The sequence below is a fragment of the Hyperolius riggenbachi genome, chromosome 12 (assembly GCF_040937935.1).
Source record: "Hyperolius riggenbachi isolate aHypRig1 chromosome 12, aHypRig1.pri, whole genome shotgun sequence".
Lineage (NCBI taxonomy): Eukaryota > Metazoa > Chordata > Amphibia > Anura > Hyperoliidae > Hyperolius > Hyperolius riggenbachi.
This window is the reverse complement of record NC_090657.1, coordinates 11,449,313-11,467,639: the sequence shown is the minus strand read 5'-3', so window position 1 is coordinate 11,467,639 and position 18,327 is coordinate 11,449,313. Positions and strand designations below refer to the sequence as shown.

The window sequence follows — 18,327 nt, the reverse complement described above, 5'->3', positions numbered from 1 at the left end:
GCCTTGGGGTTATCTTGTTTCTACACAGATTCCTGTTATGATATTCTGTTCTGGCTGTTTTTAACCTTCCGGTGCTATATTTATATTAGATCTTTGGAATAAATGCATACACAGACACTAATCCACTGAATTCACAGCAATGATTGGCTCTTTCTTTGGGGATGTGTACATGGGCGTCAGGCGTCTCAGAAGCCTAATAAATGCAAGCGGAGGACAGCTTACCTTTAGGAGAAACAGGCTGGTTTTACACTGGATGTGTTGTGGGGCGTTTGGGATGCCTTTGTATGTACGTGGGGAATTCTTAATCCAGCAGGTTAGCTTACAGAAAACTCAACACCGCATGGCGAATGAGGAAACCAACATGCCCAAGTTTACTCTGCTCCATAAGATCCAATTGAGAATTCTAACAACGTGTTAGAGAGCTTTCAGCTTCAGAAACGTATCAGATGTCAGACAAAAGCGTCAAACGTCCGAGTACACAAACCCTTACTGGCTATTCCACTCTGACAATTCACATATGAGTCTGAAGGACCTTTTAATAGAATTAGACGGGGGCCATACCCCTTAAGCACTCGGCTGTTATCACAAGGTCACTCCTAATTCGCAGGTGTCTTCAACCCTTTAAACACCTGCTCAAACCAAAAGAGGCGGCCGTACGATCTAGCATGAAATGGAATTGAGGTTTATAACCCCTTAAAGAGTCAACTTTTTTTTTTATTTCAACCTTACATTGGCCAGAATTGTGCACCGAATTCATAGGATGGGTTTTCGAGTCTTTTCTGAATGAGTCCAAACGTAGGCGTTCACAAAAATATGCAACCGAAATCACTCCTCTTTATCACAACTACATACTTAATGCTTCCCATCCACGCATCCATCCATCCATCCATCCATCCATCCATCCATCCATCCATCCATTCAGGGGTAAAGAATACAGGGTTACTCTTATAAAGGGACCTGGGCCTGCTAGAGACACATATAGTCAGGTCACTGTCATCATATACAGACTTGGTTCTTTATGCACCAGGCATATGTCTTAAGTTTAAAGGGAACCTAATGCAAGAGGTATATGGAGGCTGCCATATTTACTTCCTTAACGCATATTGCCTGGCTGTCCTGCTGATCCTCTACCTCTAATACTTTTAGCCACAGCCCCTAAACAAGCATGCAGATCAGGTGCTCTGACTGAAGTCAGACTGGATTAGCTGCATGCTTGTTTCAGGTGTGATTCAGACACTATTGCAGCCAAAGAGATCAGCAGGGCTGCCAGGCAACTGGTGTCGCTTAAAAGGAAATAAATATGGAAGCCTCGCTTTAGGTTCCCTTTAAAGATACCAGCAGAAGCATTGTACTCATGTCTATATTTTAACTCACGGGATTCAAATACAAGTTGAGTTTTAAAGATCTCAGTTATGAAATGAATTAGAGTTGTTGACAATCAAGGCTGTCACCAGATCACTCTGCGTTCTTTCTGGGGTAGCTCTTTTAAAAAAAAAAAAAAACAAGCATTGACTGGAATAAAGCGTTAACTGGTGTTAACCGTCTAAAGAATATCTCCTACTAGGTCACTAACGACTGTTAGGAGTCTGTGTGACTCTTTGTAAGGTCTCTGGAATAGAACAGTGTGGCGGTATTAACCCATGAAATACTCAGCTGTCATCAGATCATTGGTAATTGGCAGGGCTGCCTAGGTGGCTCTGCCAATGTAGCTAGATGTAGGCTTTGAAATAGAACAGAATTATTAACCAGTTAAATCCACAAAACCCACTCTTTCATTCGTAACGTTCAAGGCTGGTTATTTAACTCTTATTAGTGCATTAGGAGGTATAAAGGTCTTTCCATGCAAATGTGATGATGGCGGTATCCCATAAAACATCCAGTGTCTCATAACGTGGGGCTGTCTACTTGCTCGTTAACCATCTCCCGAGGTCTGAATTAAATTTCGGATCCTATTGCTTACAGAACTATCAAGCCACACTTATTACCCTCTGGGTTGTCTCTTTAACTCTTCAAGGGCAAAGTTAAACAACCTCGGTAATAACCATTCCGATGACATGAACCGAGGAAAAAGCCTAACTGTAATCAGATCGCTCTTATCATTCTTAGAATTGTCTGCTTAACTTGTTCAGCTTTTGAGGATCTTGGTGGATTGTTAAAATTAGGCTTCGTACTATTGGACGAGACAAATGTCATCGGATGATCCGTAAAGAAACTGTCTGTTTAAAGGTGGCCACTAATGGTCCAATTTCTAGCGAAAAATCATTTGAGCGCTCAGAAATTCTCATCAAATTGGTTGAAAATAATCTTTTGATGGGCACAATCGATTATGAACGATTATAAAAAAAAAAATCGTCCCACTGTATTTTTGTCGAACCAAAATTTGGATTTTCTTGATTGGTTGTGATAGATTGATTCGTTGGTGGCGTAGTGAACGATTTTTCTTCCGATCAGAATTTGATCGCTCAAACGATTTTTCGCTAGAAATTGGACCATTAGTGGCCGCCCTTCAAAGACTTACGGAGGTCTGGCGATCTCGGGAATAAAATGAATTGTGGGATTAACTCATTAGGTTCACGCCCAGGATCAGCTGACAGAGAGAGATCTGTTTATTAAGTCTTGCCATACACGTCGGAGAAGGAAGATCTCCACAGTCCTAAAAGGTTGAAGCTCTTACGAGAGACAGAGGTCTTCTGATCATACCTGAAACAGGCTGTATGATCCCCCTCCTCGAAACACGTCCACATATCTAGCTCTCGGCTCTTCACCCTGCTGAGTCCTTTCAAAGTGTTTGACGTGTTCCTTTCTCTACCTCTTTGTGATCATACATGACATTAACCCCCGTGAAACAAAAGCCAATCTTGATCTCGGCTCGTAGTAAATCCCCCTAAACCCCAACAAACCTCCCTCTTGCCATGGTTTCCTCTGCTTCTAAATGGCTTGTTTAACCTATTAAACAACCCCCCAGTCTGTAGACCTCTCCGCTCATGCATGTGGCTGACTTGTAAACCTATGAATCATGCCTCGCTTTTCATTTCCCCCAGGATCACTCCGCTTCCACACCAGTCCCGATCTCCAAACTGACACATTAAAAAAACAGGAAAATACAGCAAACCTCTTCCAGGTCTGATCATGGGCTGGACGGTGCTTATTCCACTGTTACAATGTCAAACCCGTAAAGCAGACGTCCCCACTCCCCACCACCACCACCACACACCCCCCTCCGTACCGCCAAATGCTCATATACTATTACATGATGTGGCTTGGAAGAAGCAACAGGTAGGGGATTGTCTCCTGTAAGCCATCCTTCTACCAGCGGGATTTAAATACCCCCGTCTCGCTGAAAGCCCGGCGTGCCATCTGACCATAGACATTGTACAGCATGTGTACAGGGAGGCATGCACATCATACATGGAGCAATATATCACACAGAGGAGAGCAGCAGGTGTGACAGCCAAGGAAGGGGGGGGGGGGAGTGTGAGGGCAAGAAGAGGGGGGCAGATAGGAAAGCATCTTGAGATAGGGACAGATTGGAGTAAACAGATATGTTGTAGAGCCAGCACTTACCAGATAGATGCTGCCTTGGACCAGGAATATAAAACAGCATTGTGTCAGCTGCATTTTGCTCAGTGGTTGAGTCTTGTAGCGTCCTCTCACCTGCGTTCACCATCCATGTGTTTGCCAGATAGACACACACAGCCTGAGCACCTCACTAATTCCCCCACTACCTCTGTCTCTTACACTTCTGTCTTCTTTCTTCCCCTACATAGGTGGCTGTCCTTCTTCCCTCCCCTCTCTCTATCTCTCTTTATCTCTCTCTCTCTCTCTCTCTCTCTCTCTCTCTCTCTCTCTCTCTCCAGTCTCTGACTCCTTTATCCCTCTAGCATGACTCTTGCAGGTCTTTGCTGTACTCTTATTTCCAATTCTTTCTCTTGGCAGTGGCTTCCTAGCTGTTCTCTCTGCCTTCTGTGCCTGCTGTCTCCTCTCTCTCCACCTGCTCCTCGCCTTCCTCTGCCCGTCACACACCTTGCTTCTCTCCTCCTGCTCTCATTGGTTCATCTCTCTCCTGCTTGTTCCCTCTCTTTTTTTCTCCAGCATCCCTCTCTCGCCAGGTCTGCTGCTTTCTCTTTCACAGGGTCTGTGACCCCCCCCCCTAACTCCACTCAGCCTCCCTCTCTTGTCTTCCCAGTGTTTCGGCTCCCTCTCTATCTGACCTTCTATCTCCCTCCCTTTTTTCTCTCCTCCCCTCAGACACTCTCCTACTGTCTGTCTCTTTCCCTCACTCTCTCTCTCTTCGTACATCCCTCTCTATTTCTCTCACGTACAAGTTACCCCCCCTCTATTTACACGCTGGCCCCCCTCGCCTCTCTACCTTTTTCTTTTTTTGTTTTTTGTAAATATGCATTCATCCCTTTAAATTATTAATTTTGTATCATTGTATATATTTATCTGTTATTTCTCTTACCTAGTTGACAAAATCAAACACTCCCCTTTTTGCGTCGGTTCTGACTATATTTTTTTTGTTTTCGGAAAGATTTGCCTCTTTTGACATCTGCGAAATGAGTAAAAGGATTGGCCAGCATCCACATACAAGACAGGATCTTTAAAGATTTGCCTATCTTGAATGATGACGTCAAGGACTGCCACCGACGCAACTTGTTGTCTCTTTAACGTTAGCCGTGAATTTTTGATCTCTAGAGGTTATAAAGAAAAGCTCGTAAAAAGCAGATTTTTTTTATTTTTTATTTTATTTACTGCTCCCTAGAGATGCATGTAAATGGGCCCCAGGTATAAAACATTGTATCATTCCCCCCCCCCCCCCCCCCCCTTCTGAATATGATAATGTCCGTCTAACGCTCTCTGTGACTCTTTTCAGATCAGCCCCGTCTCTGGCTCCCCCCCGTCTCTCCTGCATGCGTTGGGTCAATATGCCAGGTTAGAGACAAGGCTTTTCCAATTAAATTGATGTTTAGACAGACATTTTCATTCTCTGCCGGTTAGTACCAGCTGGGAACAGAGGGGCCACAGCTACTGTCTATCTGTTCCCATTGCTGGTGTAGGAAGCGAAAGGCATCTCTCTAGAGGGAGGCTGGGGATGATAGGAGGTATAGTAAGATTTATCCATACGAAATACAGGAAAGGACGGAGCTGAAAGTGTGCGGGAGATTTCTAATCACACACGGCCGCACGTGAACGTTCGCTAATTGACAAATGTCTTATAGGCAAGGGCACTGCAAATCGATGGGCTGCAAATGAGGTGATTAGCCAACAAGGGGTTAATCTAGCGGTGCTCAGTGATTAAAAGCCTCCCGTGTAGATCTGGCCTTAAGGTATGTGCGGATATCCGATGTAAGTGGAAGCACAGGTGTCATCGTCCAGATCGCAGTGTAAGCGCATACACGTTACGAGATTGCCCAATATTTGGCCAATTATATCACGCCCGTGTATTATGCTTATGCAAACGATGTATTTAAGTCAGGTTTAACCTGTTGTTCCTCACATTACTCTTCAAAGGGTTGAACAAAGATACTACAATCGATTGTAAGGTGTGGGGGTTGGTGAAAGTTGGTTGTACATTAATAATCCGAACATTTGTATAGCACTTTTCTCCTGTCGGACTCAAAGCACTTAAGAGTTGAAGCCACTTGGACGCACTCAAGAGGCCACCTTGCAGGAAGTCTTGCCTAAGGACTCCTTACTGAATAGGTAGTAGGTACTGACCCTAGCCAGGATTGAACCCTGGTCTCCCATGCCAAAGGCCTTAACCAGTACACATTACACAATAGGGTCAAAGCTTGCTTAGAACAAAAGAGCTTATCTAAACAATCTGTGCTAAGCATTCTTTGTTGGTTGGCTCTCCTACTATGTAGATCAGGCTTTCTCAGCCAGGGTTCCTTGAGGACTCTGCAGGGGTTCCTTGGCATTTTACCCCGTCGTGGGGGAAGTATAATAGAGCACACTATAATAGGTGGTACTGTAACAAGAAGCACTAAATTGGGGGGTCAGGAGACAGTATAATGAGTGGCAGTGTAATAGGAGATAGTGAAATTAGCAGCCTAACCTATTTTAAGACCATGCCTCCTGAAAAATAATTTTAGGGGTTCCTCGAGACCAAAAAATTGTTTGCAGGGCTTCCTTGAGATCCAAAAGTTTATTTGCAGGGTTCCTCCAGGGTGAAAAGGTTGAGAAAGGCTGATGTAGATGTAGTAAGATTGTGCAACCAACATTGTATGGTGTATGGCCAGCTTACGGTACCTGGAGACAACCGATGGGGTGTGGACATGCAGGTATGACGTGGCTTGTAAGCATTTCTGACAACAGATTTATCCATGAACATGCAGGTTTGTGAAGACCATCATGGTATATGACCCTTGCAGGGTGGGCCTCCAGGCTGTGAGCATTACCAAGGGGAGACAAGGGCAAAGGTGTGAACACTGTGTGGGGGGAGGGGGGCATGAACATTTTATTGGGGGGGCATAATTTGTAGTTACGCACCTGAGTCTCTCAAGGCTTGTACACACGCTATATTCATCTCGGCTGAAACGGCCGATAACCACCACCTCTACCGATAATCCAGCATGTGTACAGCAGCCCCTGACTCCCAACGGCTGCCCAGCCAGCGATTTGCCAGTCAGAGAGATGGCCAGTAGCTCTGTTCTCCCCACTCGCCCCACGCCATGTGACGTCACATCTTCACCGCTCAGTTGGCCCTCCCCCCACATTGCAACAGAACGCGACGTTAGCCTGCAGGCTAACAGCTGGTACAGCTGTATAGTCTCGGCCCAGTGATATCACCCGAGGGATTGAGTTTCCGATCCCATTGAGCAACATCCATCTAACGTGTGTACGGGCCTTTATAGTCATTTCCCAGAGTGAAGAAATGCAGTCAGGCTAGTGAACGAGAGGTTTCACAGCAGATTTTAAGTCTACTAATAAAAGGAAAACCTAATAATAGCACCATTCAAAGTTTTACTGGCAAAAGTAACTTAATGTGCTCTGCTGAATGAACTGTATCTGGGTTAGTCTGTAGCTTTAACAATGAGCAGGGCCGGATTTGAACATTTTACTACCCAAGGCCCACAGTCCTCCCCACCCTTCCCACTGTATCTCCTCTGGTCTTGAGCACCTACATCCTATGCCTCCCCATCCTGTGCTGTGCTCGACTGCTCTGCCCTGTGGAAACAGGACTGCCATTGACTGGGGCTGTGAGCATTGTGGTTTACATGTTTGGAAGATTGCCTGAGTGTGCCAGCTCACTTCCCGCCCCTTGCTTCCTGGTGCCCTAGGCCATGGCCTTTGTCTGAAATCCTGCCATGAGAATGAAAGGATTTTACTTGAAAATGGATGATAAAGAGGTCTATTTATACTTAATTTCTTAGTTTGTCTTCAAAAATCAGTAGGATCATTCCTTATTATCCTACGTTGAACTGGCATAAAATTGTTCATTTTCTAATGTAAAAGTAGATCTATATCCTGATTGGTATAAATATTGTTCGACTAGTACCCCCTTGGGCGCCTCCTATCGTCTTGTTTTTGGTTACTCTCCCCTGGGCTCAAGGGATACCACCACCTTGGCAGGTGGGGGATTATTGTCAGGAGCTGCGACCACGAAAGTGACATCACAAGGCCGAGTGGGGACGGTACTTCCCCACATGCGATTTGGATTGGTTGCCTCAGGCGCAACCCGGCTTTGTGAGTATAAACAATCATCATCTACACCAACCGTATCACACGTGAGATAATACACGAGATTGGGCTCCCGTTGTCTTCCCGTCCTCCTTTTTTATTTTTCCAGCACATATCAAAAATCAGACTGTCCCTTTAAGATCACTGTATTATTCTGATCGTGAATGCTATGAGTGCTTCGATCACCTATTATGATTACCCTAAAGTGGAGATCCGCCATTTAGTTCTCTTCCAGTCGCGGACCACTACAAGGACTAATACTAAAATCTAATTTCCACACTGCTCCCCTTTCAAAGTGACAAAACGCCATTTGGCAGACTATACTTGGCGATCATGCCAATCAAGTTTTTTTTTTTTAAACATGGCAGCCATTGCGCATTGATGATGATGATAGATAATGACAAAGGTAGCAATTGGGAAACCGGCAAACCCTTTCTAAAGCGCCAAATTATGAGTATACCAATATTTTATTATGTTAATTTACACTTTAAAAACAAAAAATATCGGTAGATATTAACAATAATTTTCTTTACAAAACCGGGCGCCCACTTTTCCTCGCGCCCGTTTTTCATGCTCGTGTGACATTGATGACATTGATATATGTGTACGCTGTCCATGCACGGTAATATTACCACTATTTCATGAATCAACCCCAAAGGCCCTTATTCAATTCACTTTAACTCTTCTAAGTTTTCTCCTAGATAATATCAGTGTTCTCCCCAGAATTTTTTTCCAGCCGGGTGGCATGAAAAAGTAGCAGGGTGGGTGACACAGGAGAATACAGGGCCGGTGCTTCTCTGCTTACCACACAGGAGGAGGCAAGCCAATAATAGCTGGGTGCTCACCAAAATTAGCTGGGTGGAGCACCCGGCTAAAAGAGCCTGGGGAGAACACTGAATATTTTGATACCTTATCAATACTATGCTTTTTAACCACTTAAGCCTATCTTTACGAGTATTCTCATCCAGAATCCAGATGGGCACTGCTAAAGGCGAACTGGACAAGTATTCTCATCCATTGTTTAAGCGGCAGTGCGCACACATGTGCGCCTGACAGCCACACCGAGCGGCAGTATTTACGTGTCGGCAGTTGGGGAAGGGAAGCAAGGCTTCCCCGAACCGATCGCAGTGCCTGTAATGAATGAATGTGACCCTGATCAAGGGCCATGTCCATTCATAATAAAGAATAGTGAATGAAGGTAGAAAAAAAAAAATACACTTCCTGGTAAACCAGGGAATGTTTCTATCGCCATCTAGTGGTGAAAAGTTAAATGACACACACTATAGAGTTTTAATTAAAAAAAAAATCGAAAAAAGGAAAACAAACATAGATAAATGCACCCTGAATGTATTTAGAGAGTTTAGCTTGTCTAATTCCTCCTCATTTGTGACTAATCGCAACTGTTATTTGATCTCTCAGCTGTGTCAGCTGACTGCCTTGGCAGATCAGCTAATTTGTAAATACAGGATGTTAACCCTATGTCTGCTTCCATGAAAGCAGGAAGTAGACACACTGCAGATTTATTGCAGGATTTGTATCAGCTGTAAAAAAGAGAAATGTTTTTTTAAAGGTTATTATGCTGTTGCTTATTTTTTAGAGAGGAATTTATGAGTTCAGGTCCGCTTTAGAAGCTCCTACAATGCGTCTATTTGAAAAGGGCACCTGGAAAAAAGGGCTCCTGGTGTAGCCCATATATACCAAATTCGGCTACAAAAAGTGCGCCTGGTGTAGCTCATATGCCAACTTCGGCTACAAAGGGCACATGGTGTAGCCCATATATGCCAACTTCGGCTACAAAGGGTGCCTGGTGTAGCCCATATATGCCAACTTCGGCTACAAAGGGTGCCTGGTGTAGCCCATATACGCCAAATTCGGCTACAAAGGGCACCGGGCTAGTTTTAGTTTATAAAAAGGATGCTGTTATAGGCAAAATTGGTTGGGCTATAAAAGGCTCTAGATATAGCTAAGAAAAGTGATTATTATGACCTAACTGCTCCCTACTCTCACACAGAACCCTCCCCTGATGGTGCCTAACCCTAAGATTCCCCAGGTGGTGCCTAACCCTAAGACCCCCCCAGGTGGTGCCTAACTCTAAGACCCCCCCAGGTGGTTCCTAACCCTAAGACCCCCCCGCTTATTGCCTAATCCTAACCTCTCCTGCACCCTCAAATAAAAAATCTCGGCTATAAAGGGTGCCCTTTTGTAGCAGAATCAATAACCTTATAGCCTAAAATTTTGTAGCTGAATAAAAAATATGGGCTACAAAGGGGTGCCCTACTGTAGCCGAAAACCTTGTAGCTCCCCAAAAACATGGGCTACAAAAGGACACCCGCTTGTAGCCTATATCAAAATTCGAGAGCCCTTTTCACCACCTTGTAGCCCATATTTGCAGAAATAACATTGATGTCTATGGAGGCGCCCTTTTCATACAGGCAGCTCAGGAGCCCTTTTCAACGGATCCCCCTACAATATGTACACATTGTAAGCCAGTAAGTATGCAAACACCACATTTTTTTTCCAATCCGCCTGTTAAGTACCCACTGACATCCTCAGCACAATTACAAGTTTACAGAGCAGATCTGTCTCCCTTCAAAAACTGCTGTACAATATTTGTGTGTTGTCTTATAAGTCACAGCGACATTGATTGAATAATTGTTTTCCATGATATGACGTAACCAAGGCGAAGGCCAAGCTTTGCCAAGCATATAGTATCACTGCCTGGAGCTCCCGGAGGACCACAATGCTTTGTTTCCTAAAATTGCATCAGGGCTGAATCCGCAGGGGGTATGGGGACACGGCACATATCCAGTGGCACAGGTGACATAAACAGATGCTCCCTTGTGTTTCAAGTCACAGAAGTGGAGAAATGAAGAGCTTCTTGTTTTAACTCTTGAGTTGCACAAAGTATATAATTTGTGTCTTGTCAGCTTAGATGGGTTGACCCACCGAGAGCTTTATACAAAATTGAGACACCCCTTCTTTGAAATTAAACCAGTCCAACAGTGACATAGAACGACTTCACAAAACAAAGTTGCTTATATAAGGAACACTCTGCTTCGGACTACATATTATGGAAGTTGATGTCAAAATGGGTAAGACAAAAGATTTAAGTGACTTTGAACAAGGCATGATCGTCGGTGCAATAAGAGCTGGTGCTAGCATCTCTGAAACCATGACGCTTATAGAATTTTCTCACCAAACAGTATCTCAGGTGTTTGGGAGCGGCAGCTGAAAAAAAAAAACTTCAATTGATAAGGACTATTCTGGTGGAAAAAGGCTGGTGAACGAGAGAGGTGAAAGGCAGATAGCACGTATAGTCAGCAGCAACAGAAGGGCACCAACACAACAAATTACAGCTGAATCTAACGCAGGTGCATCACTAAGCATATCTCAATTCTCAACACCTACAAGACGCACTTTGCAAAAGATGGGCTTTAGCAGCAGGAAACCATCACGAGTGCCTTTGGTATCACAGAAAAATAAGAAAAGATGCTTGTTGAGGGCAATTACCACTGTGCTCGATCAGTCTCCAATTGGTTTGAGGAACATCAATCAGAGTTTAACCTGCTTCCTTGGCCAGCTCAGTCCCCTGATCTGAATCCTATTGGGCATTTGTGGAACAAAGTTGAAAGATCACGTCAAAGCTTGGAAACGCCACCATCCAATCTGACCCAACTTAGAGCTGCCATTACCTCAGCATATGCCAACATTCCTCAGCAACGGTATCAGCATCTTGAGTCCATGCCGAGAAGACTATCAACTGTGATCAGAGATAAAGATTGACCAACTCGTTATTAGAAGGTGTCTCTAACTTTTTGCCACGCCATGTAGGTGCCCATGGCAGCATGTTGTATGTCTATTTTGCTAGATCGCTCTCCCAAGCCGAAGCCCACCCCAGCCACTGAGAGTTAAAAGGGGGGGGGGGAGGGGTTTAGCTAAATGAGAAACACAGAGTAGTGATATTACCCGATTATAGCACTGGGGTCTAGGATGAGTCTTCCAAAACCTAAGAAAAAAAAAAAACACAGAAGAAAAAACAAAGCAAAAAAACACAATTATTCTGGTGGCCCTTTGACTTTTGAGAATTTTTTTTTTTAACTGCGGAGGTCAGAGGACCGGAAAAGGGGAAACTAGAGGAACCCTGATGACAATGAGCAGTGGGGACACACTCAGAAAAAGGTAATCTTGCCCACCATGTAGGGGCGTAACAATAGACCCTGCAAGGGATGCAGCCGCAGGGGGGCCCAGAAGCCACAGGGGCCCTGTCCTGAGAGATTGACAACTAAGGGCACAGAGAGGAAAAAATTTTGTTCTCTGCACAATTGTTCTAATGACTGCATCTGCTCAGCCACTGATAACGAATCATAAACAATTTGGGAGACAAACCTCGGTAGACAGTCCCTTATCAGTGTGCATGGGGAAAACCCATTCATGTGTGCACTGGTCAATTGAATAACATTGGTCTTCAGTCTGACAATTTTGTGTTACAATTTTGCATCGTAATTGTAAATGTGTGGAGGAAAACCAGAAACTGTCTTCGGTATACTGTGAAACAGAGGCCTAGAATCTCCCCATCTCTCGGGCTTCCTTCAGGCAACATTGGAATCTTGTTTGTCAGACACAGTGGAAACCTTCTAATACAACACGTCTTATAGAGCCAACCTGGTAATGGCATACTATTTACATCCAGTCTTCTTTTCACAAAACACTCAACTAAAATGGTTAAATCTTATTTAAGCCCTAATGTAAAAAATAAAACACAGCAGAGTTGGTGATGAATTCACGTTAATCACAGCCTGTAAGTTTTATCCTTCTGTATTACTATTTTCCATAGATAGTGGGTTGTGTGCCTTCCTCTTACAAGGCACTGATCACTGTTGAGCTATGACTTAATCATTGCTACTTTATTAGCGGAACATGGCTCTCAGAGATAGGAGTCAGCTAGGCAATTGCTCAGGGTACCGAGCTTCTAAAGGCCCATAGAAAGTACGTGATTTGTACGACAATTTTTCCACCGCCCGGTGATTTTTTTTTTTTTTTTTTTCTTTTTTAAATGTATTTATTTTTATTTTTTTTTAGTGATGAGCAATTTTATCTGAGATCTTACGACGTTGGTACAAGCCGCGCAAATGGGCCAACGGTGCTTGCCAAAGCACAGTGATGATGACTGTCAGGGCAGATTAAATCTTTAACATCCCTGGTGACTCCCAAAGTGCCAAGATCATTTGAATTCTTGTTTGCAGGGCTGTGGAGTCGGAGTCGAGGAGTCCGAGTTGGATCAGTTTTGGGTACTTTGAGTCGGTGGTTTCAGGAAACTGAGGAGTCGGAGTCGGATGATTTTTGAACCAAATCCATGCCTTTGTAAAAATTAGACTAAGGAGTCGGAATAGAGGATTCGGAGTTGGAGCAATTTTGGGTATCTGAAGTCGAAGTCGGTGGTTTCATAAAATGAGGAGTCGGATGATTTTTGTACCGACTCCACAGCCCTGCTTGTTTACGCCTGTCGTATGCTGTCATGTGACGTTGGTTGTACCGGCTGGCAGGAAGATGGATTGGGGAACGTCGCTGGGATCCATCTTTCTGCATCATCAGATGAGTATTCAGCTTTAGCTACCCCAAGTCAAGGATTAAATAGTTCACAATAACCTATGGTCAGTACGGCCCCATTTTACCTAAATCCGACCCTACTTATAGACTAAGGTTAGGAAGTATGTGTGTAGATGGATTTCAATACGCTGTATAAATACACAAACTTTATTAACAGGTGCCGTTATCACAGTTAAAGAGAAACCGTTACCAAGAATTGAACTTCATCCCAATCAGTAGCTGATGCACCCTTTCCCATGAGAAATCTATTCCTTTTAACAAACGGATCATCAGGGGGCGCTGTATGGCTGATATTGTGGTGAAACCCCTCCCACAATATGTCAGGACCATGGTTCTGACCTCACACTGTGGGAGCCTTGTTGAATTGTGGGAAATACCAGCTGTTTCCAACTTCAAAAAAGCAAGTAGCAGCTCCTTCCACTGACCTCATTTGCCAGCAGTAAAAATGTCACCATGTGATAAATATTAGGATGTAAATCAGGGAGAAGAAAGATTTTACAAGGAGCAAAGACTTGCTAAATCATTTATACATAATTATTGTAAAAATGAAGCACTTTTTTATTACATTATTTTCACTGGAATTCCTCTCTAAAGTAAGTTTGAACCTATTCATTTGTATGTGTTTTAGCTGTATTGTAGACTAGGGCATTCTCTTCTCTTTTGAACTAAACATTTAAACAGTGTAATACATAATATGTGCTTTTGTGGCTTCTACAAAGATGACCGGAAGAGAAGACAGCAACAGCACAAATGCTTAACATTTTTATCAGCATTACTGATGTACACAAGGTGGAGGCAGGTGAAACAAGAGCAGAACTTTTATGATAAGGAATGTAGCCATCTTGTACATGAAATTTGCGTATAAATCCCACTCTCGAAGCAACAGCAGTATCATGAGAAGTTCTGAACTCGCCTATCCTGGTATACACGAACAATAAATAGCCTGGTATACAGGAAGAGAAAAAACTTGGTACACAGAAAGAGAACACAGCCTTGTATACAGGAACAGGAAATAGCCTGGTACACAGGAAAAGAAAAAAGCCTGGCATACAGGAACAGGAAATAGCCTGGTACAGGAAAACAAAATAGCCTGATACAGGAAGAGGAAATAGCTTGGTACAGAAGAAGTGGAAATAGCATTGTATACAGGAAAACACCTGGTATACAGTGATTGGCTGCACATTACCCGAACTTCAGAAAGTTCCGTCATATCTGTCAGATTACGGCTAATCTATACACAGTTGTTGTTTAGTCATCGTTCTGTACCACCATAAACAGTTTCTCCTTCACTGACACCCTAACCATCCCCTCACCTCTCGCAGATATCCCCTTTTATACTCCGGAAACTAACCTGTAAACCAAACCACTTCCTGTTCTGGTAACTACAGGGGGGTATATAGGAAAAAGGTTCTTTCTGTTCTACTCTTTCAGCACCTATGCAGACAATAGTATACCATAAAATAGGCACACCGCACTTGCGGACAACAATCACAAGATTCAGTTAAAACCATGGCAGGCTATGCAGTATACTGCATTGTAATTTCTCTGCCCTTAAAGTAGTATAAAACACAACATTTCATATTTGTTCTAAAGATTTGTTACAGCAAAAAAGCTATCACCAGAAATGCACTGGTAGCAGAACAGCATTCAAACAATTAAACACAGAACTTTCTTTTTCAGTGGTAAGCTTAGGGTGGCAGAACTTGAGGAGGTGATTACAATAGTAGCTGATAAGAAAACAAACCAGATAATATAAACATTGCTAGCAGTGCCTCAGCTGAATACAAGCCGAAAGTGTACACAAGAGAAGACACCTCCTCACTGGATACATTGTAATATATAAATACAGCAGCTATGCAATAAATTACAATGGCAGCTTTCAGTGCAGATAAACTGTACTTTGGGAACTTGTAATTTGCAAAGAGACAATAATACTTGTGCAATAGGATAGCTGTATGGGTAATAAAAAGTAGGAAACATGTTTTACTGAATGTTAGGTCAGAGTTTAATCCCCCTTTAATGAAATGTACAGTGTCATTTCTGTAACTGGCAATATGCTTTATCCATGACTGCTTTGCTGATACAATCACAGCCCTGATTTGTACTAGCAATGGTTATTTCAGATTATATGCTAATAACCGAGATGGAACAAACCTAAACTAGCAGCCAATAACTGTAGCATGTGAGGGCAAGCAGCACCGGGGGAGATGCAATAGCCAGAACTATGGATTTGACTCTGGCGGGCATTGATTTTGTCATAGGACAGAGTGACGCCGCTGTTGGCACAGAGTGGATCTCCATCCTCCAACCAATTTGGTGTCTGGTGACCTCCTGGCTGTGGACCCCCATCTAAGCCCTATTAGTAGTCAGCGGTGTAACTAGAGGCCCCATAGATGTGTGTGGACATTTTTTTACATTGGTACAATCACTATTGGGGCCATTCCCGTTACTTATAAAGCAATATTCGCTCATGGTGGTACGGTAGAATTGTTCGTGTTCTGTGTGTTATTGTAGGAGGAGGAGTCAAAAGAATACGCCTGACTTTCAGAAAAGTTGACTGGTACACTTAGGACTTCTGCAGGGGTCTTAAAGGTGCAGCCAAAGATTGTATTTGTATAGATTTATTGTATTGTTTTAAATAAATTATCCACAAGAAAACTGGTAACAAAACCACAAAGTGAAAGTATCTGCTGCCCCAATTGATAGATCGCCATCTCCTCCTCAGCAATATACAGCTGCCCGACCTCTCCTGCCACTCCAGAGAGTCTAAAGCTGGGCCGGATTTGCCATAAGGCACTGTAGGCATGTGCCTACAGGCGTCTGATGATGGAGGGGCGGCTCACTTCCCTCCCCAAGCTCCTCCCTTCCTCCTTCCCTATGCAGGAGTCCCAAGCATGAATGTGAGGTTACTCACCCAGCGCTTGGCATTCCACTGACGAGATTCCCCTTCTGTCGGGGGCAGCTCTAGCTACGTAATACTGAGATTACCTCTGGCTACGTAATGCTAAGGGACACTTGTAGCGACCAATGAGGGACAAAGGGAAGTATTGGATAAGTGACAGCTGGGTCAGCCAACACACTTGTGGTTCAGCAGAGGTTTGTAGGTCCATGGTGGGCAAAGTCTAGGGTGCCAGGACATCTGTGCCTATTGGCTCCAGTGATGGTCTAAAGCCACACCTCCCTACTACAGACCGATGATTTTGATAGGCTATTAATAAGAAATAGCTTTGGATGATAATAATTAGCCTTCTGCATGATTATGGGATTATGGAGATGATTTCAGGCTGGCTGGAAGTGGGCAGGTAGCTGTGTGTTGTTGCGGAATAGCATTAGTCTGCAAGATGCCAATAATTTCAGCTTGCATACAAATTCACTGCAGGTTGTATGTGGTTTGGAATTGGGCCAATCCAGATCAGCAGGGAAGACAACTGTGTGGCCCAATGTCAAGCTGTATACAATTTACATAAAACTGCATGCAAGGAGAGCACAGCAATTTTGCTGGTAATTAACACTAGAGTTTGCAGAGTTCCAATGAGTCAGCACCGTCTTTAGTAAAATCTTTTATTTAAATCTCAATAAAATTCCATGACATGTAAATAAGCAATCAGCGACAGCTCCGCTGTTTCGGTCTATCAGCCCTTTCTCAAGCTGTATAGCAAGTCATCCATGTTTAATCACAATAAAACCACTCCTTAAATACTGAGCAAAAGAACCAGGTGACTAACGTGCAGCCAATCCGACGCATGAAGCCGCCGGCGGACCTGATAGAAAACTTCAGGTATAATATGCAAAACGTGGCTTACCTACACCCCCTTCTAACGTCATCAAAGAGTAGCAACCTCCCTCCTGCAGTCAAAATGCCGGTATACCTATTTCCGCCGTCAGCCTCTCCATCCTCCCTCTAAGCACCGTCACATGATGCGTAACGTGTGAGGTAGTATGACGCTCCAATGCGTCAATCCATCACTATCGCGCCTCCTCGTAGCATAGCAACCAAACGCTATGTACACGAGAGTGGATTATAACCCCACTATAGCGGCGCAAATTTCAAATACCTCAAAACATTTTAGCACAAAAGAGGATCAAGAGACCCATCCACACTCACCCACCACGAGACAAACGAGCGGCCACATTGGGGATGGAAAAATAAAACACCAGAAGCCACATTGGCCGGATGTATGCACGTCAACACGTGCAACGTCATACACTACTTTGCTTCACTAGAGTAGGCAGCGCGCATTGCGCAATTCGCGCAAACTACTTCACCTAGGTAATGCAAGTGTTATGCAAGGTACACACCATACAATTTTCCGATCTCCCGCTCGATCGTTTCAGCGCTCGATTCTGCATTGAGGACAATGGAAAAAGATAAAAATGAGCGGAAGATAACAGAATCGCCTGCAGAATTGAGCGGCAAAAACGATCAGGCACAGAATCGAGCGCCAGAATCGACCCGTGTATTCCCAGCATTAGATTTTCTGTTAGATTTACCTGCCAGATAGATAATTTCCAACAGGCTCTAACCATCTATCTGCCGAGCAATTAGGCATTGTTCTACTCAGCAGGAGATACACAGAAGACAATGCACTAGAGATAATGACCAGTCTCTACCAGTACTTTACAGAAAATAATCTAACAGGAAATCTAACAGAAAAATCTAACAGAAAATTGTATGGTGTGTACTAGGCATTAAGGCTCATACCCACCACACAAATTTCCTGGCGATTTTATTTATTTATTTTTTAATTTTTTTTATTTTTTTTTGAGTGCCGATTGGTTGTTTACATGATCTCGTGACGTGGGTACAGGTGCACAATTACGTAAATAATGTTTGGCTACGTGCGCCGATAACCTTTGTCACGGCGTATCTGATCTTTAAGATCCACGACGACTGTGCGCAAAGTACCGCAATCACTTGACTTCCTGTTTGTGCCCCTCGTGTGCCGTCGTGTAACATCTCATGACGTCGCAAGCAGGAAGAGGATCTGCTGAATGCTCGTCCTCAAGGGGATATCGCTAGACCCATCGAGTATTCAG

At 43.8% G+C, this 18,327-nt stretch overlaps 1 protein-coding gene and 1 long non-coding RNA gene across 2 annotated transcripts in view; one reads left to right on the top strand and one right to left on the bottom strand.

Moving 5' to 3' along the window:
• Positions 1-4,036, bottom strand: part of NXPH3 (neurexophilin 3) — a 95,438-nt gene extending 91,402 nt beyond the window's left edge. Inside the window, exon 1 of the mRNA XM_068263391.1 lies at positions 3,565-4,036. Coding sequence (XP_068119492.1) covers positions 3,565-3,618 — 54 coding nt within the window. The 5' untranslated portion in view covers positions 3,619-4,036. The remainder of the gene's footprint in view (positions 1-3,564) is intronic.
• The window catches only part of LOC137541849 (uncharacterized), a 273,868-nt gene that overhangs the window by 19,088 nt on the left and 236,453 nt on the right, over positions 1-18,327 (top strand). The gene's annotated exons all lie outside the window — the stretch shown is intronic.